General features: G+C 34.8%; 1 protein-coding gene across 1 annotated transcript; it reads right to left on the bottom strand.

The window, feature by feature from the left end:
- Positions 1-170: 170 nt before the first annotated feature.
- LOC127986275 (secretory carrier-associated membrane protein 1-like) lies at positions 171-22,810 on the bottom strand. Its single transcript, XM_052588544.1, has 9 exons — positions 22,638-22,810; positions 14,501-14,578; positions 13,308-13,418; positions 9,395-9,506; positions 8,060-8,188; positions 5,684-5,843; positions 5,504-5,605; positions 3,282-3,399; positions 171-2,651 (listed from the first exon to the last, which is right to left on the bottom strand). Exons 1-9 carry the CDS (start codon positions 22,692-22,694, stop codon positions 2,502-2,504), a joined length of 1,017 nt encoding a protein of 338 aa, XP_052444504.1. The 5' UTR covers positions 22,695-22,810; the 3' UTR covers positions 171-2,501.
- Positions 22,811-25,147: the final 2,337 nt, after the last annotated feature.

Raw genomic sequence — 25,147 nt, 5'->3', positions numbered from 1 at the left:
TGCATAAATACAGTAATTGGGCTAAAGACTTAAGCTTAAGACTGGTATATATATATACATATACATATATACGTACACACACAAATACATACACACAGTATAAAACTACATATATATATATATACACATACATAACAGAAATGGAAATCATTGCAAAATAAGACACATGGTTTGTGTAGTTGATTTTTATTTTATTTTTGTGTTAATACAATAAATATACAAAACTCAAACTACTCAACATGCGGCTAAGGGAGCGAGACAGGAGTGCATTTGTACAGTACAATGAAATTCAGTACGACAGGCCACTGTTCCTTTAGTTATACAAAATATACAAATATCCTTCGCGTCTCTTTTAAATAATGTCAATGTAGTAGCAGTAGTACAACCAGTGATGCTTTTTCTTCAATCCATTCCTTCAACTAAGTCAACTAACATCACAAATTAAAAAAAGACAGTTTAAAGCCACGATCCATTGCACCAAACACAAGAGGTCACGTCAGTTTACCGCCGTCTCACACTCTCAACAGATTCTTGTGTTTTTATTTCCTATTTTAAATTAAATAGAGGAACATTCAGGTGCTGTTTGTTGACATTTATTTATAAAAGGAAGAACGACTTGCAGTAACACACACACACACACACAGAGTGTAAAGAGAACGGTACACGACTGAAAAAAAAAAACACAAATATGACACACTCAATGACATTTTAAACAAAATAAAGAACATATTGAAATATTTCACCCGAAAAAAAGATAATTTTGGGTGAACTATTTCTTTAAAAGTTATAAATTAAAGACTCAAACAAACTCAATACTGAAAACAGGCGATGAACACACAGTTTGTTCTCTCACACACACTCTCTCTCTCTTTCACTCACACACACACACACACACACACACACACACACACACACACACACACACACAGAGTGTTGCTGAAAGGTTAAGATCAAGATCAATTTGAATCTTGATGCATATCCCATAATTGCAAAACTTGGCTGTCTCTTGGCGACAGCAACCAAGGCTACAAGGTTCTCTGCTCCAGTCAAAAAAAAAAAAAAAAAAGAAAAAAAAAAGAGGAAACCAAACATCACTTAAAAAGCTGTACGCTTCAAATGACGACAAACAATGTGATTCAGGATCCAACCTCCCCAGCACGGCACAGTCTTACACACACATGTTGTTAGGCATGTTCAGGGGCGATGCACAGATTTGAATTGTGATTTTAAAAGGGTTTTCCAGTTTTATCCTATAAGCTTTCCATGCATGTGCAGGATCGTATCCCGCGTGGATCACGCTTTTAAGAATTAGTTTCCATTAGTTTCCTATTAGAAAGAACGAAAAGAAACCAGAAAGCCTCAAAATCATTCATGTGTTTAAAATCAGTCAATACTTTATGTCATCATACAGGTTTAATATATCTATATATTTATATATTTACAGGTAAAGAGACCCTCTGAGTTGCATCTGATGGACTTTTTTTTTTTGTGTACTGATGGCTCGTTTGCAGGATGAAGCGTTTATAATGTAAGTGGGGCGAATCACGGCAAGAAAAGTTTATATTACACCACAAAATCCAAAGAAAAGTCCATTGTTTTTTTATGCAAAATATCATGTTATATTCCTAAATCCAATGAAAAGTGACAATTTATGATGCAAAATGTCACGTTATAGTTCAAAATCCAATGAAAATGGCAAATTTTGTTACACAATAAGTTGTGTTATACCTTAAAATTGAAAGAAAAGACAAATTTTGTTTTTGCAAAACGTCGTAGATTACACCAAAATATTTTATGCAAAATGTCATGGTATACCCCAAAACTTTGTTAATACTATAACCCAAAATTTTTGCATGAAAAATGTCATGTTATACCCCAAAATCTACAGAAAAGTGCTGTATTTGTATTTAAATTACATTGCATTTGCATTATGACATTTTCATTAAAATTAAGCTGAATGTAACGCAAAACTGATTTTAATCAGTTTTTATATGTGCTCAACTGTCAAAAAATGAGAGAAAAAAAATATCGTAAACGTTGATTTTTCTTTCGAATTTTGAGGTTAAATGTGATCTGGACGTTTGATTTTACGTAAGACAAACCTGTGAGATCATAACCATTCTTTTTTACTTGGATCCCATAAAAGGACAGTGGATGACATCACTTCCTGTAGTTTAACAGGGACAAACTGACACCCAACAGCGATGTGAACATATAAATTGACTCTTTAGGCTGTTTACAAACAGACAGGCGTTCCCCACACACACACACACACACACACACACTCCAACTAAAGAACAGGTGAGCACACCTGCTGATTGACAGGAGGGGAGGGACTGTGGGCAGGGTTTCAGTCAGTCATAGGAGTGGATTAATTCAAAGAAAGTGGGTGTGGTCTTGAACAGCAAGTCAGAGCTGATGATTGGCTGTAAAGACAGTTATGAGGAATGCGGAAGGCGGGGTTAAAGTAGCATGGGCGGAGTCAGAGTTCTCTGCACCAATCAGATCTGCTCTTTGAAGGCTCCCCGTGCAGCAGTGGAGGCGGCGTTAGCGGCGGCGGTTTGGACCGTTTTGTTGGCCATGACACCTGTGGCGAACTCTTGCTGCGCCTTCTCGAAGCTGGCGCCGGTGGTTCGGTACAGCGCATGAACCTGCAAATACACACATGCAAGCTTGATTCTACTGACACCCAAATAAAATGAGAAAGAAGGACTAAACCCCAAAACCAGTTAAAACTCCTTGTCAAAATGACAGATTTTCATTGTGTTTATGGTTCAGTGTTGTTTTAGTATCATTATTGTACTATTACCGAATTTATTTTAAATCATTAAACATTTTAAATGAGCTTTGATTTTTAGATTTTCAGTTTTAGTACTTCAACTTGTTTTATTTTAATAAGTTAATTCAATAATAATTTTCAATGCGTTTATTTTTTTTATGTGCTTTTCAGATTTTTAATTTTTTTTTTATTTTAGTACTTAAACTTATTTCATTTAGTTGAATGAGCTTTTCTTTTCAGGATTCATTTAAATGAAAGTGGGAGTTTGAGTAATTTTGTTATGTGCTTTTGTCAGCTTTTTGGTCAAAAATAAATCATATATTATATAACATATATATAAACAGTTTAAGTTTTAGTCATTTTAGAACTTAAACCCATTTCATCTCTTTTTAATATTAAGTTTTCATTTAATATTAATATTTTATTTCAGCATTTAAGTTTTGGTTAACACTGTTTTTGGTCAAGATGTGAAGTCTATGGAAGTGCATTTGAGGTGAAGCACCTTTTTAAACATGATGAGAGAGATGACGGCCAACGCGGTGAAGAGAGCCGCAATCAGGATCATGATGATGCCGACGGGAATACTTGTGTTTAGCCCGGTCAGCGCCGAGATCCAGCCGCTACAAACACAAACAATGGCTCAGTCCTCACAACCTTCACAATGTTAGAATATGAATGTGATGCAGGGAGGAAAAATCATGTCAGATGGAAGCAAAGTGAAAGTGTGAAATGTTTTCATTAATTGCCACCTAGATTTGATTTAAATTTTGCCATTTATGGGAATGTTTTTGTTTTTTACCCTCATAAAATCAGCATTTCATTCATCCGAGCAAATTAAATGACAAAACACATCATAGTGAAAAATAATCAATAATCACTGACCTAAAAAACGGATTCAAATGTAGCTGTAAATAAGCGACAAAATATATTCATGTAATAAACACAAACAAACCATTTTTAACAATTACCCAGTCACTATGTTTGACTGAACACCTCTACACTGTATTAGATTTTAACGTTTTTATTGTCTCAAGTTTTGAAGCTGCTGGGAGTGCTTTTTACCCACTTTTAGTGATTTCACTCATTTATTTTCAATAAAATGTGCATTGAATTTTAGATACATATTCAACAATTTACAAATATGGTGTTAGAAGCACTTAAATGCATCATTAAACAGAAGAAACAGAAAATAAAACTGTTTATTTGTTAATATTTTAACTAAATGTCAGCTACTACAACCATATTGGTGTTGAGAAGCAGGAGGAAATAACTATATATAATAACTAGGGCTGTCAAAATGAACACGTTAATGCAAACTCATTTTAACGACACTGGTTTTAAAAATAGAAGGCGCGCAGCAACAATACATAACACATCATTGGACAAACCTTATTTAAGTATAGATGAAATCACAGCACAGCTATTGTCTTTATCTTGTGTGTATTTGATTTCATCAGATGACGGCTCGATTATAAATCAGGATTTATGTGCAGATTAACATCTTGGAAGGGAGAGCTGGTTATGTAGTCTTAATGGGTCGCGTTTCATTTCATATTCATTCGGCTGTCTGACAACAGAAACAGTCAAATAAAATGAAAGCAGTTTTGTGGAGAATTTGGATGCATCAAAATACAATAGTTATGTGAGCACAGAAAGACAAAGAAATTTAATAATACATTTACATTTAGTCTTTTTGCAGACGCTTAGTTTCAAAGCGACTTACAATTGGGGAATACATAAAGAGATTCTTCTAAACGAGGAAAACTGACACAGGAAGTGCTCGTAATACCCAAGTTTCAGGCATTTGTATAAATAAGTACAAGCTAGAAAGGGAAGGAATAAATAAAAAGACAGTTTTTATTATTATGAAGGATGAAGTCAAGTCATAATAAATAATAATGCATGCCCAGTCCTGCAAATAATATGGTTAAAAGGCTTGTGTCAGTATTACTCAGAGCAAAGAAAGAGAAGAAATGGGAAACTGGAATTTCTATGTTCTTTTTTTTTCTTTGAAAAACATCTATGTTGAGTATGGTTTCACTAATAATAATAAACATACATTTGGTGTTTCTGTGGCTCAGTGGTAGAGCATTGCGTTAGCTGTGCAAAAGGTCATGGGTTCAATTCCCAGGGAACACACACACTGACAAAAAAAAAGACATAGAAAACGTATAGCACGAATGCACTGAAAGTCGCTTTGGATAAAAGCATCAGCTAAATGCATAAATGTAAATGTACACTTGCATAAAGCATCCAAATTTGTCCATGGCCACGTTGATTAGAGTATTAAAAACTTGCAAAGTATTCATTTCAGAACAGATAAAAATGTGCAATTAAGTTGCGATTAATCATGAGTTAATCATATGAGTAATTGTGATTAAATCTTTTAATCGATTGACAGCCCTAATAATAACTAAACTGTAAATAAACAACAAAAAATAAAAAGGTTTTAAGAGCTTATCTTTGATAAAGAACTAAATCTGGTCTCACTTCATAAAAATTTTTAATAATAATAAATCATCCCCAATTATGAAAAACATACATTTAAAATGTATAAATCTTAGAAAGTAATTAAAAAAGTAGACTGAAATGCTTAATAAGGGCATCTTTTTAAATACCTAGTGCATTTTTAATCACTTCCAGCAGTGTTTCTGCGCTTTTGACCGGGTTAAATTCTGATTCTGGTGTGTGAGTGTGTGTGTGTGTGTGTGTGTGTTTCCTCACCTGGCTCCCCAACCTGTAATGCCAATGGCTTGCAGCACATGAACACCAAACTGACAGATATAGACGAAGAAGAATACAAAGAACCTAAAAGAGCTGTCACTCCTACAGAAAGAGAGAAAGAAACCCGTTATAGTCAGAGTTGTCAATAAAGGTAGTGTGTGTGTGTGTGTGTGTGTGTACCTGAACGCTCCATACAGAGGTCTGTACCAGCAGACAAATGAACAGGGAGTGAAGAGCATGAACCAGAGCATGGCCAGACCAAAATCCACTCCCCTCGACGCATCTACACAGAACCACGACAAACAGCCAAATATATTGGCAAACAGCGTCCCCGTGTGGACTGCAAGAGAGGAACAGGAGAAAAGAGACATCGCTCATTCAATTTACTATAAAGTACTTCTTTTCAGCAAGCTTTTCTGCACATAACAGTTAAACTTTGGGAAATCTTTGCAAAGATTAAGTAGGAAAACCATGACTAAATGGATTAAAATGTTAAAAAACTAACTAAAACTAATTAATGAAAATAAATCCAAAATACATCATGTGCTTACCGTTTAGCAACCTAAAACTATTTTTTTAAATAACTAAACTGTCACTAGAACAAAAATAAAATAAAAACTTGTATAAGTTTATGAATTGAAGTTGTATGAATGTTTCATCTATGAACCTGTTAATAATTAAAGCAGTCTAAATATTCACCGTCTCAGTTATATTAACTGAATCATTGCAAAACCTCTTCACAGTCACACAGAAGTCACTCCATTAATAGTAGAGCTCAAAACCAGACGGTTCAATCATTTATAGAAGATAAACCAGAGCCAGAACGTATTCACACACACACACACACACACACACACACACGTTTATAATGTAACAAAAGATTTCCATTTCAAATAAATGCTGTTGAACTTATCAAAGAATTTATCAATCTGGCATAATGTGGCATAAAAATATTCCGGAGAACAACGCTTTTCAATATTGATAACCAGAAATGTTTTTTTGAGCAGCTGTGCATCACAGGAATAAGTTATATTTTACATTATATATATATATATATATATATATATATATATATATATATAAAACAGTTATTTTCAGTTGCAATATTATTACGTATTTTGATCAAATAAATGCAGCCTCGATCAGCAGAAGAGACCTTAAAAATCCTAAAAAAAATCTTACCAACCTCAAAAGTTTGAAAACTTGACACTTGAACACTTAACACACTTAATGTTAGTTCATAGTAATTAATGTAGTTAACTAAGACCGTATTTTGAAGTTCCCGATTATATGATCAATTTAAATAGCGTCAGTTTAAGATTTTAAGTGTGGTATAATTCTCAGATTGGACAGGCTAATATTATAGATCACCATGCATAACTTATCTTTACATGGTACTTCCTTTACTCTTGCTGTAAAAAATAAAGGCCCTGCAATTTGTACTGTATCTGTTTAATTTAACTCATGGAGTCTGTCTACATCTTTACTGCACGACTGCCAAGAATCTCTCGAGTTATTCATATATCTCTGTCGCTTTCTGCCCAATTCCCTTCCAAATTCCTACAAAACAAGATCAGGCGAAACTAATCACATGATACCTTCATCACATGAGGCGTCTGATATCATGTGACTGATCTCATCCAGTTTCTCTGGGAGGCACAGACACTGCTGAAGTCTATTCATTTAGTCTTTACACTATTATTAATGAATGTGTGCCTAACAATTGCAGCACGAAAAATGTATCACTTTTTTCATCTGAAAGGGAAAGTTAATTTGCGTGAAATTAGCTATTATTATTATTAGTTTTGATTGAAAACTTCTGAATCAATATTAGTAAAAGATGTTCAGATGTAGTTTTGTAAGAAATAATTGGTAGGTTTTATAAATTTGTATTGTTTTTGATCAATATACATTTAAAGCAATGTAAACAAAATCTATTAATTCCAATTGGGTTAATATTGGTAATTGTAAAACAATATATTCTTTTTACTTTATAATTTCATAAAATAATACAAGTAAATAATATTTTTAATCAGTGTATATATATACATATATATATATACACTGTAAAATTATATACTGTATACTTTTTATGTGGTTGATGTGTCATTTTAAATGTTACATTTTTTAAAATTAAAATATACTATGGTAACATAGTAGCTTATAAACCTATCTACTGTAGGTTTTAAATATTAAGTCTCTATTCTTCAATAACTTTTCGGCTTCAAACAGACCTTGAAGATGAACTTATGAGGATAACACAGACTTACTCTACAGTTTTATAATATTTCTTTCAAAAAAAGAGCATTTATAATGTTGGTCAAGGTTTGTTAAGTATTATTTCAAGGTTTCTAATTTAGCATTTAGCATGAAGATGTTCTACCTTTGTCTGACCTACAGTATAGAATTAAACAGGCTGTTTTTGTAACTGTACCTTTAAGACTCCTACTGCATATGTAAATGAGCTCTCTGTTGTGATTGGCTGGGCTTCACACAGTATGTTTGGTTACTGTTTTTGGTCTGCTGGCATTATGGGATTGGTCAAGAGTCACTCACACATCCACAGATAGTACATGATCTTGACGGTTTTCTGGAACTCCACAGGGATGTTCACGGATATGTCATGATAGAAACACGGACCCACAGGAAACTTCTCTGGAAGGGGCGGCCAGTTGTTTTTCCTCCCTTAGAGACAAGAAGGAGACTGTAAAATCAGTTTAAAGTGGAAAGAAAGAGGTGGATGATGCAAAAGGAGCATGATGACAAAAGATGGTAAACTGGGGTACAGAACAAGGAAACAGGACAGTAATTGTTTTTCCTCTCCTCCTGGTGCACAGAGACCGTAAATCACACTAAATCTAAAGCTGATTGTGTGAGATGACAAGCATAATACTGTCTCAACCACAGAATGAATGTCTACAGATCTGCTGCTGCATACTGCACACAAAAATGGCTACAGCATGAAAAGAATTTTTTTTTAAAAAATGTACTCAAGTACAAAAGTTACATTTAGTAGTGTATTTGTCAAGGTTTTATATCATAGTGAAATTAATGATTAAAATCAAATCTAAATTAAATTTGAAACTTCAGACTGGATTTCACAGAGAGGGTCACACATTTAAGTAATTTAAGATCTTTATACATAACTGACAATACCAACTTTGAGCAATCATGAGTTATAAATTCAATTAAATTCCATGCATCACAAAGAAAGAGTTAATATGGCTAGTTCTCACATTCTGTGGTCTTATAAATGTCATGCAATATGTAGCATGCTTTTTTTGTGATTTTTACTGATTAATAAATTAACATATCCAAATCATAATTTTGAGTTTTTAAACACTCCTTTTTAATTTACAAAAGTACCCATTTCTTATTCCTCATCACAGTTTCAGTTTTTCCACCATTTATGATTTCCAAATTATCAATAAAACCTTCTCATTACATACAGTTTTTCCCAAGTTATATATGCATCAGCATTGTTTTCAAAATTATGATTTAACTTACAACCTGCAAAATAGCAGAAAAAGTGTTTTTCTGCTGATTAAGGGAGAATACAATATTTTTTGATGGTCATCAAAAGCAAAAAGCGACAAAATGCATCCTATTTTGTGCAAAAGTGTGATGTGTTTGAGCAAAACAAGCACTGTTTTGGAACCAGCACCTGAAGACGAGTGAGAAACACATTGGATTTCATTTACCAAATATGATGCATGGTGATGTAGATGAGTTTTCTACACAATCGTGGTCAGAATAAGCTACAATGTGGATGGGATTTTATGCTGAAGTTCCATTTTCTGTGTTAAAGGACCTAACTGTGATAGGTGGGAGATTTCAGAGCAGAATAAGTGATGGAGCATAGACAGGCTTGAGGCGAGGCTAATAACTCACCTCCTGATGCGCTGAGAGACTGCATCTCTCTCTCCCTGCGGTCCAGCTCAGCGGCTTTTCTCTCCAGCTCCTCCTGTCTCTTCAGTAACTCCGCCTGGGCTCGCGCCTGATCCTAGACACACAATAATTCTGCTTACAGGCACAGCAGAACGTAACATTAGGAGAGTCAACAACCAAACACACCAAAGGCATGTTGTGGACACACAGCTGTCAGAAACGATCACAAACACGTCTGAAACTCAGACCCGTGAGGGCCAATCACTGTCTGACTGACAATGCAAGTCTTGTATTGTTTATTCACCCCATATCTTATCTGACGAGTCCTTACACACTGTAAATTTGAATATGACTACAGAACTGATTATGGCTTATGTAAGACTTATGTATGAGAATGTAAAACTATCTCTTCTGCTCACCAAGGCTGCCTTTATTTAATCAAAAACACAGTAAAATCAGTAATATTGTGAAATATTAGATTTGATTATCTTTAAAATGCAATGTCTACTTATTTGTGCAATACTTAAAAGTTTCATGCCATAGTTTTAATATATATTCTTTGAATGAATATTGAATAAAATATAAAATAGTGACATAAAATAAATGAATTCAATATGAATATACAGGTATTTAGCACATATTGCATAATTCAGATCAATAACACACTACCAACATCATATTCACTATTATCCAAAAAAAAACTGGTGAAACAGATTACCATATACAATCAAAGAGTCATGATATAAAAACACCCAGCGTCAGTAACAAGGATAACTTTATAGAGTTGAATACAATATCACAAGTAAGGAACTAAACCGCTGATGAGATTAACTTGACTTATAGCTGGTCATAAATATGAACGCTACAGTGATAGAGAATTTTCCAAGCTTTTACTTTCATAAACTGAACTGGTTGTAGTGTACATACAGTGTGGGATGTGAGAGTTCATTGTTAGCAAACACACACAGTAGAGTTTGAATCTGAGTTTAAAAGCACTTTTGCATGAATTATATGAATGCATCCTGCTGAAAATAAAGTCCAGACTGCACCGGACCTCATAGGAACTGATGTATCCTGCACTCATTACAGAAGCGTCCCAGTTCTGACAGATTATAATTTTAAGTATCACTCTTCTGTTGATGCATTCTGCCCTTGTTTCTGGGTCATTATAAGGGCTCAGAAATCCCCAGCTTTCCCTGAAGGCAGCACCATGTGACTAACACGGCTTAATAAAGCCAGTGGGCAACAAGTCCTTTAACAATCCTTCTGTTGTCACCCTGGGGCTCAGCTCCTCTCAGCTGCTACTACAAACTAAAGACTACAGCGACAGACCCTGAGCTCCTGAAGATCTGGATCACCTCGTTGTGTCCTAACTCAAAGCATCTGACGTCACGCATGGAGCCCGAGCGAGTGAGTCATCTGACACACACCCAAAGTGTGCCTGCGTGTCCATATGTGTGGAGCGAGGCGTCCCTGGCCCTCAGGCGTGCTGAATTATACAGTATGAGCGCACTCGTGAGCAGACTGGAAGCTTCTGTTGTCCTACTGAGGATATTTCAGTGAAATCAAGGAGGATTTTCCATGTGAATACCCTCTGACATCAACGTTTGCATCAGGGATTGTGCTTCACACAGACCCAAGCGGGTGTTTAAGGATTCAGAAAGTCCTTCTGAAGGAACTTTGAGCAGTTGATTAACACTCGAAATAATTCAGACTCGTCCCTCAGTGTGTGTAAATGAAGTGAAGTGCCCAGCAGCCTTCTTTAATATAACCACCACCAGGGCTGCATGATTAATTGGAATAAAACTGAAACAGTGATTTGTCTTAGCGAGATTACCAAGTTGCAAAGGCTGCAAATTTATTTGAAACAATACGTGCTGCGTGTTTCAGAGTGAAACATGGCACTGTGTTCATTTACATATGAGCAGCTCATCAACGTGTAATGAAAACTGCCTGTTGTCAACAAAAGAGAAGCTTTAAGAGATCTCTGCAGATTTCAACTAAAATAAAAGCTTGTTGTTTTGATATTTAAAAATGCCCTAAATATTAGCATTTTAATTTTACAGCTGTACTATAATAAATTACATTCTTATTTTTCTTGAATAATAATTTTTTTTTTATTTTACAGTGAAATATTCAAAGAGTATTATTATTTCTCGTTTTAATACTTTAATATTCAGTAATAATTTTAATAACTGTTTTATTAATTATAGTAGGCCTACTTATGTAATTTAATAATAATCATAATAATTCTAATGATTATTCTTATTATTATATATCTTGATTTTATATATATATATATATATATATATATATATATATATATATATATATATATTAGGGGTGTAACGATACGCGTATTCGTATTGAACCGTTCGGTACGACGCTTTCGGTTCGGTACGCGGTACGCATTACGTATACCGAACGGTTCGTTGGAGTAATTAATTATATTTGAAAAAAAAAAAAAGAGAGAGAGAGAGAGAAATATAATGATATGCGTTCAACAAGGTAGCCCAATAACCCAAACAACGTAACAGGCAACGCCCCTGACACTCCCGAAGAAGAAAAAAACACCATCTTATATGTTTATGTTAGGCTACTCAGCAGGCGCTCGCTCACTCAGTACGCGCTGAAGGCTCGTTGCAAAATGGCCAATGCGTTTAACAGACTAGAAATGAGAAGATCCTCCAATAACCAACAGGTCTGGTGTTTGGGTGCACTTTGGATTCCCTTTAAGCTATAAATGGTGATGGCAAGAGAGTGGTGGATAAAAAAACAACGGTATGTCGCATCTGCAACATGACAGGGTACACCAGCGGGAATAAAAAAAAAAAAAAAAAAAAACACCAGCGGGAATATCTGGGATATATGCGTCAGTACTATCTGGGAAAAGACGAAAAAAAGGAGAAACATGCACGCAGCAAACTATCCCTGCAGCATTTAGAAACTATAGCTTACAGGGAATCCAACCCAAACACCAGACCTGTTGGTTATTTTAGGATCTTATATTTCTGGTCTGTTAAATGCATTCGACATTTTGCAACGAGCCTTCAGCGCGTGCTGAGTGAGCGAGCGCCTTAGGGGCCGTTCACATATCGTGCCTAAAAACGCATGGAAAACGCTAAGCGCGTCTTTCTCCTCCTTTCCAAAGCGCTCGGGCAGAAGCGCTCATGAGGCGTCTGTCTTTGCTAAGCAACAATGACGTGCTCTCTCCATGAGACACGGAAATTTCAGCGAAGGATAAATGGATTTGCAGCTCTAAAAATCGCTTGCAGTAGCTCTGCTACTAAATTTATTTCAAAATTGCAATCCATATACAACTATGATCAGCTGTTCCTTCATCTTGGCTGAGCTCTCAACGTTGTTACGGGAAAGGATGAAGCTGATTGGTTAGTTCTTGTCACATGACCCGCGGTGCTTGCGGCATTCTGAAAAGTTGAGATGTTTTTACATTTTGCTGTATCTAAAACGTATCGAACCGAACCGAACCGAACCGTGACATCAGTGTATCGTATCGAACCGAACCGTGAATTTTGTGAACCGTTACACCCCTAATATATATATATATATATATATATATATATATCACTGTTGTTAATAATAATAATACAATTAGAGCTGTATTGCTTTATGATCACAAAATTCTTGACCAAATCAATGCAGCCCTAATAACAAGCCGAGAAAAGCTTTTAAACAATACATATATAAAATAAAATAAAATCCCCTTAATCGTGCAGCCCTAGTCAAGCCAGTGTAATATTAGAAAGGAACATGATGCAAACATTTATAAAGCACTGCTCATCCCCTGAGAGCATCAGTGCCATGTCAAAAGAACAATTTAAATAACTTTTTCTGCTTTTTGACTTCGATTTCATTTCAAGTGAATCAAGTAAAGAGTAAAGTGAGGTGCATGTACCGGTGTCTGCTGAGGTTGAGTGTAAGCTGGCGGTTCTTCGGTGGGTTTCATGATGGCCGGCTGTGTGTTTGCTGTGGGCGGGACTGATTTAGGGGCAGAGCCTGGCGGGACCTATAAAGCCAGAAAATAAAATGAGACACAGTAGTCCAAGACACCGCACGCCTTCACCTTATTTGGAACATAACAACAACAACATCATATTTTTTCTTTTCAATCATATTTCCAGCAGTGTTTTGAATGTTGTGGATCATTCAGAAATGAAGAAATTCATGTGCCTAATTAAGGCAAGGGATAAATGTAATCTAAAAGCATTCAGTTTGTGCTGTAAGTGTGGGCTGTTCTGGGCAGCGAGCTCTACGCTGGTACAGCTTCTCACTGTGAATGATGTTATTTGTTGGTACTGTATGCATGCTGTTTGTATCCTCGTTTGTATTTCTCTCGTTCAGAAAAAAACATACTACTCAAACTAAGTCTGAATGTTTACAGTGCACCTTATACACACATTTGGATGACCTACAACATTTGGCAAAATGTGCAGTATAAAACAGAGCACACGGCATGACATACTGTATCCCACAATGCAATGTACTCCAACTGACCTTCCATTACCAGCATGATGACAGAAATTTACATCAGCTGCAATCACATTGTTCGAGTGCATGCAAAAAAATTAATCAGTTATAATAGCTGTTTATTTCATATTTATTTATTCTTATATTATAAATATATTTCTAGAATTTAATACAATTATAATGTTTGAAATCTTAATGTTGCATTATGCACTATTCTCAAAAATTGTAGGTTGTATTTTTTTATGCAACTGTGTTATTACAGTTAACTAAAACTACAGCCATAAAACATTTGCTACTTGAAATTAAACTAATTTCAGATATTTCTCATTTTCAGTTACTTGATGTACTCAAATATCTAAAACTAAAAAATAATTACTCCATAAGTAAACATAAAGAAACTTTTAAAATAAAAAATACTTGAAAATATTAATAGAAACTATAATAGTATCTAACACTGGTATGTAAAAACCCTTCTAAGCACAGACAGCCAGCCTCCCTCTCACTTTTTTCTCAAAGTGTGTTGGCGGATGATATTTTCGAGCCGTTCTTCTAATTATACACTTGTTAATTTTGAACATAATTAGTGTACAGCATCTCAATATTAGAGTGAGTTTGTCTCACCGGCTTTGTGTCTGTGAAAGGGTTATACTCCTCCAGGCCAGGAGGGGCAGTCCGTGTTACTTGTGTCACAGATGGATCCTGCAGAAAACACAGAGAGAGGAAACAGTCTTTAAGTATTTGTCTGTTTAGGATATTTTACCTAGATATATATATATATTTTTTTTTTTTACACGATTTGCACACACCTGTAAGTAACAAAAGTCTTCAGTTGATTTCAATTTGATTGTCTGACTTTATGCATCTTATGTTTTCTACGCATAAACCTGAAAGCCTACCTGGTAGTTTTTAGTAGTGTTCATTTTGTTAACAAAAACTAAGATGAAAACATTTGTTGATTACATTTCTTTTTCATGAGTAACATGAGACAAAGACAACACCAGTATCATTAATTAAACACTTAGGTTTTCTATGAATATACCAACATGCAATACCATTGACAAAAAACAAGACTAAAATGTGGTTTAAAACATGAACTACTCCCAATATCTCTCTATATATTTTAACAAAAAAAAAAAAAAAAGATGGAAAATATAGACCTTTTTGTCGTTAAACTGTCAAGAGTTTGGGTCCGTTTTGACCCAGAAATACATAAAAATGTGTAAAATAAAAAACACACAGATTCTAGTAAGATAATGAAACTTCAAAACGCAAATCTTTTACCTTTTTGGTTTTTTACAACATTTTTTGAGACATAATTGTTTAAAATAAAATAAGATAAGATAAAATAGACCCACTTTTAAAATTTCATAAGTTCTATTTTCTATTCGAAAAAAATATAAAGTTTTGACAGATTTTTTGGAAGAAGAAAAAAAATGGCTTACTAACACTATTTTGTCAACATGAATTTGTTTCCCAACAGACTGATAAAAAGATTAAAAAAAACAGTCATTCCCAGATTTGCATGCAGAATGCATCAGACGTTTAGTGTGTGGACTGAATGGGTTTGTGGTCTAGAAGAGACAGATCTATGATGAATCTTCTTGCATATTTATGTTAACTCCTGTAAACCAAAACAAATTCTTTGTGTGTGTGTGTGTGTGTGTGTGTATGTGTGATTTCACTTAGCAAATAAAGCTCCTTCTGATGTTTGGTTTGGCTTTATGGAACTGAACAGTGAATACAGTAGATCAAAAATACTTCTTCTCTATGGTAACTGTAGCCTACAGTTTGTACGGCATGTGTGCTAAACTTGTGTGTGCATGACCTCTTATTTACAAACATGCTGAAACTAAACTGCACAAACAAGTCATTCACAAATTATTATGAATGTGACATAACAACATATGACTTTGCAACACGGTTTGACAACAAACAGTTAAACTGCTGCTATAAAACAACCATGAACTAATATCTGAACAGCATTAAACAAACTCAAACTTTCCTCTCACGTGCTGCTGATAAAGGCATGATTGATTATCAGGACTAATTGCACACAGATGTCGGAGAGCTGTGGAGCAAACCAATCTAATCCTGACGCCCAGTGCTGAGTCGGCATAAGATTCAAGCACAGAACAACAGAGAGAACGCAAACACACATTATACTCATGCTTCACAGAGGAAATACTACACATGCTGTCCTCCGTTTCCACAGCCCACAGCATCAGGAATATCAGACTGAAGCTGTACTTTTCTCCTGCATGATTCCAGTCATTTACACAGAGCAAAAGCTATAAATAGATAAGGGGAAGAGTGAAGATTATAACCAATATGGACTCTTAATTATTAATAATAAAAACAATTTTTTTATTTATTCTTTAACCAATAGACTACAGCAATAAAAAAACACACATTATTAATAATAACAACAATAATAATATCAACAGAACAGCAACACTGATAATAACAATGCATATAAATAATCATTTAAATTATTCATATGTATTTATTTATTTATTTATTTTTGCATGGACAATTCTTGTTATTGTTGTTGTTATAAATAATACAATAATGTACTAATAAATAAAATAATAAAATATTAATTTAATTTAAATTCTGGATATTTGTTACCAGACGTTTTTTAATACTATAGCAATATTTAGTCTGCATAGTCTGCACATTAATCAATGAGCAGACAGAAAACCCATACACTCTTTTATTGCTGAAACAAAAGAAGAATGCAACAAACAATAATCATTCATCAGGTATTGCCATTATACAGTAAAACACACAATTTGAAATACAGTATCACACAATGCAATGCACCTGACTTGACCTGACTTCAGTGTGACGAATGAACCAGAATCTCCTTCTGACGCAGTTCTCGGCTCGGCAAATGTTAAGTCATCACTGGCAGAAAAATCCTGTATGCCGTCTCACTACATTCATTCAGGCTTATACGGTTTCAAACATTTATTCTTTCATAGCCTACTACTTTTTACATCAGGCAGTTCTGCTGCACACTAGTGTTCACTCCAAACACACAGCGGGAAAGATCTGATCTCCTGTGCTTCTGGATAAAGATAGCTGACTATTCCCTCACTGACTAAACCAGAGGTTCATTTAACACATGAGGTCCAAAGAAGATTAACTACACACACACACACACGCTAAACCATCCCTTGTTTCCATAGCAGCCCCAGTATGCAGCGCTCAGGTCCTGAGGTGGATCCGTTTCATAGGAATGTCAGGATATTTCAGACACATATTCACACACATCTGTACTAGCTGGAAGACACGGTCTATGTCTTCGGTATTGTCATCATATACACACACTGTGAGACAGTGATGTCTGATGTCACACTCTGTGATCACCTGACCTGAACGCATGTCTGTATCTCCAAACCTAGTGAAACGCCTACATAGAAAGCATTTTTAGGCATTACAGGCGAGTCTAAAAAGTCTGAACTTAAGCACACAGGAATATCGTCTATGTAAGCAGCACACTAACACTTTATCTCAATTTGCATAGTTCACCCAAACATGTAAATTTGCTGAAAATGTACTTAACCATTAGTCCAGTAGTGGGTGAATGGGTGCCGTCAGAATGGGAGTCAAAACAGCTAATAAAATCATCATAATAATCCACACCGCTCCAGTCCATCAGTTAACTTCTTGTGAAGAGAAAAGCTGTGTTTTCTGGTCTGAATCAGGACAGAAATCTGCACAGATTTACAATTCACTGTTTACAGGCCAAAACAGCTCTAAACACATATGTGTGTGGATTTTGATGTAAGAAGGACAACAGGAGATGGACTTTTACACAGGAAGAAGCGTTATTATGTATTATGGACTCGTATTTTAGTAATGATCTGATGTTAAAACATCTTGATGGATTCATTTCTTTAAAAAAAATCTTACAGCTTTTGGTTTCACAAGATTTTCACTGATGGACTGGTTTGGATGACTTGTGGATTATTGTGATGTTTTTATCAGCTGTTTGGACTCTCATTCTGACGGCACCCATTCACTCCAGAGCATCCATTAGTGAGCAAGTGATGCAATGCTACATTTCTCCAAATCTGATGAGAAAACAAACTCAACCTACATCTTGGATGACCTGAGGATGAGCAAATTTTCAGAAAAGTTTCATTATGGGTGAACTGTTCCTTTAAGTGTGAGCCACTTGTTTACCTAAATTACACATGATACATGACCCTATTGAGGATGTACTGTAACATGTAACTCAAAATGTGAAGATAAAGTACAGAAATAACCATTTACATCACATATGTCCTTGTGAATCACTCTATATGTAAGAGTGCTCGCTCACATTCGGTGACCTGATTCTAAAGCGGGAAACTCAACCCAAGCAGTGCGTCTGGGTTTGACCTCCTCCAGCACTGCGTTTCTTCATAACTACAGAGAATTTCAGGATGTACACTGAGATTTGACAAGCACAGCAATCGAGTATTCACAGAATAAAAGCTTATTTTAGAAAGAAACAAGATTAGCGTTGAATGCAGCCGAGATGAAAACGGTGCAAATCAGATCAACGCAAACATAACTGCTGCAAACTTTCCCAAGCACATGCAAAACAAATCTGAGCGCAAGGCTGGTGTGACACATCTGACGTTAATGCAGAGAAGATTGTCTACACACAGGTTTATTTGTCTTGTAGAGAACATCTTAACAATGAGTGTGCTGTGACGTGAGCGTTCACATTTAAGGCCAAATGTTTCGGAGGAGACAGACAAAAGGTGCAGTTTTGTGTGGGCTAGAAGACAAAAGAAACCTGAAATGTCACCTTACATATACGCAAGTGAAACCTACAAGACCACGAGTGAGTGAAACAAAGTCAGACACACTTTAAAACAGAGGTTACACAGTGCTTTACAAAAAACACATACAAGATAAAAATAAAAAAAAGATTATTAAGAAATTATACATTTCCTCATCACTACATCTGACTGATATATTTATTTATTTACAACAATAGAAAAAAAAGTTAACTTGTTATTACTTGCACTACTGTCTGTATAGTTATTGTTCATACTGTAGACCTTGTATATTATGGACTTGCTGCTTATTGCACTTCTGGTTAGATGCTAACTGCATTTCGTTACCCCGTACCTTACATGTGCAGTGACAATAAAGCTGAATCTAATCTAATCTAAATAAGAAACCAATATGACAAAGATACGTAAATAGTAAAAAGAAAATGAGAATAAACCAGAGCCCAAGGCATCTGGGACTAGTATAGTATGCTGATTAGTGTGCAGTATTGCTCCCTTGTCTATCTAGCAGGTAAAAATATATTTCAGAAACATCTGCGTCCAAGTATCACTGAAAGCTAAACGCATGTAACAGAAAAATCCATCCACTCACTCTTTCATACAAGAAAGTTATAAAACATCTGGTTTCAGAGACAGAACAGCTCTGGTCCAAAACCTAGTAAGCTCCCTTCCTGAAGAGCATTTGAATCATATAAACATTACATAAACAATCTCCCAGCTCAGTTCAAAATAAATATATACATAGCATTTGCTGTGTATTTAATGTATTTATTTGTTTGTTTTTCTTATGCATCTTTTATGATTATTATTTATTACCAATGTGTTGTTGTGTGCATGTTTTTTCTTTTTCACCTTTTATTTGAAAATATACAATATATACAAACACATAAAATGTCTCTAAAGTACATTACATTTATTTTTAATATGTATTTTACATGTATTTCTTATAAATCATTTGTGACGATATTTATTAACTGTTTTGTTTCAATCACTTTGTGTATGAAACGTCATTAAAGCATCAGACTGTTGTCTTTTCCTATTAAACCCTGAATGGCACACTATTTATGTTTGCTGCCGTTCTAAATCAGTCACTTTTGAGGCTTCACTGCACTTCTTCTACAGTCGACTGGGTTTCTGACAGGTGGTCATTCTGAGAAATCAGAAGATGTGAGCGGAAACCCTACTAACGAAATTCTCATTCAGTGACAGTAATGTTCCTCCGCCGATGACACGAGTGACTCAGAGAGAAACTAAAATAAAACCATTCTGTTTTTAATCACCGCTCCCTCAACAACAGTGTGAATGAAGGAAAACACACACACACACACACACACTGCATCTGCAGAGCGGCCCACATCTCCAGAAACATCCATCTAATCAGATCATTAGAGTTTTCCCTCTCTTCTTGTGTTCTCATTATGATCTCCAAGTGATGGACAGAATCAGACGGACCTCATTTAGACAGCCTACTTTCTTACAGCTGTGACACACACACTGACTAGTTTTGTGAGTTTGACAACTGCTGCGTTATGAAATGAGTGTAATAAGGTCAAACGTGTTCAGTCAGGGTCAAATGCATGCATGCACTCACACACACACACACCCATGCAGCGGTTCTGCAACATCCTGCAGCACTGATGAAGCTGCATCATTTCACTGTTTCAGCACAACGTGAGAGGCGTTTCTACCAGGATCTGATCCAGGATAAAGACTGTTTGCTCTGTGCTTTCATTTAGGAACTGCCTTATAGAGTCAGGAATGTTTAACAATGATTACCAGACTCCGGTGAGGAACGACTCTTCCTCCAAACTCAAAGCTTTTGTCTTTTCTGGGGAAGTTAACGGATAAAAATTGTCATCATTTAGCCCCCTCACATCATTTCAGCCCTGCAAGCCTTTGGGTCTTTATTGCAATAAAATGGGTGATTATTCACTGAAAATCCATCCACCCGAGTCACTGAGAAGATCTGATTCAAATAAAAGATCTGCTCAAGAATACTTATCTAATGAACACAATGTGTTTTTATTTAAAGATGTTTTGGTTCAATTTCAGTAGTTTTCTCACACAAATCTCACTTTTACCAAACATAGTGTAAGATTTACTCTTAAAATGTCTAGTAGATTCAAAATAACAAAGAACAAAGTAGCACATTGAATTAAACATTTCATTTTGAAGTAGAAAGTAGCTTTGTCAAATGCACTATTATCCTAATTCCACCATCATCTGGCTTCATAACAGCAGCATTAATAAATAACAGCATTCAACCGAGATGCTATTGTCTGCGTGCTGCTGTTCTGAGATGGACAAAACACCAAACCCAGGGTTTCAGGTATTTACTGATGCCTGCTTTATTTTGAGCTCTGGAAGCAAATCCAGCAAATGAATCAAGACAATAAGAATCTGCAAGCTCAAGACGGTCTATACACACACTGAAGACGTGAGTCAGGAACACAATGCAATCAGGAGGACGCATTAATTATTGAGTCGGTCGGCTACAGTGTTGTTACCACAGCAACCCCATGACGGACCGCATACCGTTACAGCCGATCTTTTAACGAAATACCTCGTCTGAGCAGTTGAGTTTAATGACGGCTTAAGAGGTATGCTTTAATAGAAACACTTCTGAGAAGGAAAGCTGCTGCTGATTGTGTAAACGTGGGTGGTTTGGTATTAGAAACGAGGAAAGGAGAGAGAACTGGGTGCTTCGTTCTCTAAGAGGTCTAATGATCATGTCCTATCCGACCGAACAAAGGCCACAATCTGCTGTGCATGAATTTGCATTTGTCCCCCTGCACCTCCAAGACGGGTCCGATCCCATCTGGGAGTCTACAACACCTGTAATGTCAAATATACAGACTCTCCCCGGAGACTACAAGAGAGAGAGGAAAACAGAGGAGGAAAAACTCAAGGCAGATGGCCTTTGTGTATTAACCTGTGAAACCTGACGTGAAATAATAGGTGATTTATTTTTATTGAACAGCTAATTGCACTTTTAGACAAAATCTTATTTCCACAGTTTGCATATGTGTTTTACGTTAAGTGTCATTCATCAGGCTTTTATGGCTCATATAGTATGATATAGGAAGAACACGGAGGAAAAATGCCTCAAAAATATGCAATTAAATGCACTTGCTGATATTTACATTAACAAAAAGTGATGAATTTTAATGCTTCTCCATAAGATACTTACATAAAATGCATATAAATATCAGTTTTTGCACTGTATCTCCCAATAATATGGCTTAGTAAGATATTTAAATGTTTAGTTTAATGATCACAACATATAAAGGAATGCAATACAGTGATGAATGAAATAAATGTTTCCGATGAGCATATCTGATACTCACATTTGAAGATGATTCTGCTAAAAATGATATTTTGGATAATCAAGTAAACCAAAGTTGCTTCAGTCCAGTAAGTGTTCAACTATTATATCTATTCCTAACAATATCAGTTATTCCTATATCTATACTTTATATAAAAAAAAAAATTGTAGATTGTACAATTTTAGGTAGGAATAAATTGTAGAAATAAAGCCAAGGTTAGAAACCAAACCCAGAATTAAAGATCCCTCTTGATAAAGAATATGTTGATGCGGTGAAATATAATTTATAGAGCATTAAAGGTTTGTTTTGGATTGACTACACATAAAAATGGTTTTAAAAAAAAGATTAAGAAAACCAATAATAATAATAATAATAATAATAATAATAATAATAATAATAATAAAATCTAACGAACAAAACTAAAGAGCCAAAAATGACATATGTTCACACTACTGACTTGTTAAAAAAAGATTCTGTGCTTTTCATTGAAGATAATAGGATTAAATTACTTTCTTATATACGGACGTAATAGAAAATTACTAGAAAATGTTTTTATTTTATCTGTAAACACACAGAAAGCGTTGCGCCGAGTCACTAGAATAAAACCAGCAGTGAGATCACATTAAACGTTAACGTTACCTGAAACGGGTTGCTGAAGTCCGGGTCCGCGAAGGGGTTGCTGTCAAAATCTGACATTTTACCGGTTTATCTGGGCTTTGTTATCTTTAAAATACTTTATTGTCGGTATTCGGTGAGAAACGAACCAGCAGCTCGAGACCGACCCGCAACCGCAAAATGGCAGAAACCGGAAATGACGTAATGCGTCAACTGCACGTCTTAAATGTCAATATAATTAACTCAATTCCTACTTTTTCACATTTCCTGATTGAGGTTGACTCACTGCTCAAATCTTTTTGTTTAACTAACAATAAAAAAATGTGTCAGGTTTTTGGATTTATATGAAAAATGTATTTCTATTGACTGATTAAGCTTAGATAGCTTTCCTTCATTGGTTTAAAATGTATATTTATTTATTTTGTGTATTTATTTATTTTATTATTATTATTATTATTATTATTATATAGATTTTTTTTCTTCCTCTCTCTCTCTCTCTCTCTCTCTCTATTGATTGTAAGCTACATACCCCTTTATTGTGTTTTATTTCTCCTCTTTTCCTCTATCTTCTTTATTTGTTAATGTTCTCCTGAAGGTGATTGTATATTTTCATCCAATTTCTTGAATAAAAAAATAAAAAAATGTCAATATAATTAAATTCATATTGTTACAATGTGCTTCTAATTATTATTTACGGTTATTTTAATGACTGTTTTATTGTATTATACTTTTTTTAACACCCAATTACATTTTTATATTTTACTTAGATTTCATATACATGTAATTTTTCCTTTTATTGTTGTTGTTTTTATTATTTATGGTTATTTACTTTAATGACTGTTTTATTGTATTATACTTTATTAAATCTTAATATTTACTTATATTTCTTTCTCTTTTTTTACTTTGTTTATTGTTGTTGTTGTTGTTTTAATTAATTGTGTTTTCACCATGGACTGTATAAAAACAGGTTTTCACACCTTCGGATAGTTAGAAAGTGCAGAACAGAAAGCTTTCATGACAGAAAATGTGGACATTGCAGCCACCTGGAGTACACAGGCAGTAAATACAACCCAAGCAAATTATTTCTCCATCCATTTCTACTTTATAGCACGTATTATAGGTTAATTATGATGAATTATCATAAATACCATACTCATCAAGAACTGCTTTTAACGTATGCATTACAAAACAGCATAATATTTACATAATGTATAAGAAAAAAAAAAAAGATTATTGATATTCATCCCAGCCATACTTACACTATAAAATTATATATTTCCTGGGTTTTTGCTCTCAGCTGAATTATGAATAAAGGCTATTATTATTTGGCCCTTTGCTAAACAAAACATATCCCTCTTGTTGTTGATTTTTGGATGGCTGTACACAGAGAAATGTTATAGCTGTTGTTTCTGATATATATTAGATGTAAATTAAATATCATCAGAGAAGCTTTAAATGGATTCCACATATTATTCTTTCCGCAAAGTGTTTGGGAGTATTCACCCAAAATTAAACACGTAATCACATATTATATCAGATATAAAAATCAAACATTTTAGAAGAGCATGCAACATCACTGCTGCACACATTTCTAACCAGCATGCACATCGCAGTGATCACCGGCAAACCTAGCAACCACATAGCAATCACCCTAGTAAACCGCCTGAGTACCCTAACACCATAGCTCTAAACTGCTAAATGTGCGTTTATTGGCAAACACTTTATCCAAAGCATTGGATTAAATTTAAAAACATTGCAATGAAGCTATGTGTTTTCAATGCATGCATTCCCTGGTAATCGACCCCATGAGGCTTACCACAACATGAAGACTTAAAACCATCTCTAAGTGGAGTTGACCATGATGTTTCCCAACTCTGAAATGATGGTGAGGCCTCTTACATGAAATGGTTAGAAGTCTCAAACATGAGAGAAAAAACATTCAGCACAAGAACATTCTACTTTAAACTGGATAACTCTGAATCATCACGGACAAAGTGAGTTGATTATAAGGTAAAACATCACCTTGTAAATTAACAATAATATACTGGCAGCAGGGTTCGGAGCAGTGTATCGTCATTTTACAGTTTTATAACCATATTCTGAATTACGGCTTTTTGTAAATTAATGGTAATATATTGCCAACAGGGTTTCCAGCAGTGTACCGTAATTTTACAGTTTTATTACTGTATTCTGAATTACGGCTTTCTTGTAAATTAAAATTGGTTACTTTGTTATGTTACTGTTTGTAAACATTATTTTCAATACTTTCCACTAAAAGTAACATTTAACTGGTTGCATGTTTGTTATCATAATTCAAACTTGCTTACAATAGTTATGCAGATATTATCATATAATTATAAATAACGGTATCTTATCTGACACATTATTTTAAATATGATTTACATTATTACACTGACAGAAATCTCATATTTGCAGGATAAACTGAACACTTTGGACAGCATCAGCTAAATAACAGCAAAATGAACCAGACAGACTTCACAAGTGGAGATGATTGTCAGTGTTGTTTTAATGAA

The sequence above is a fragment of the Carassius gibelio genome, chromosome B21 (genome assembly GCF_023724105.1).
Source record: "Carassius gibelio isolate Cgi1373 ecotype wild population from Czech Republic chromosome B21, carGib1.2-hapl.c, whole genome shotgun sequence".
Lineage (NCBI taxonomy): Eukaryota > Metazoa > Chordata > Actinopteri > Cypriniformes > Cyprinidae > Carassius > Carassius gibelio.
This window is presented reverse-complemented; position numbering and strand designations above follow the sequence as displayed.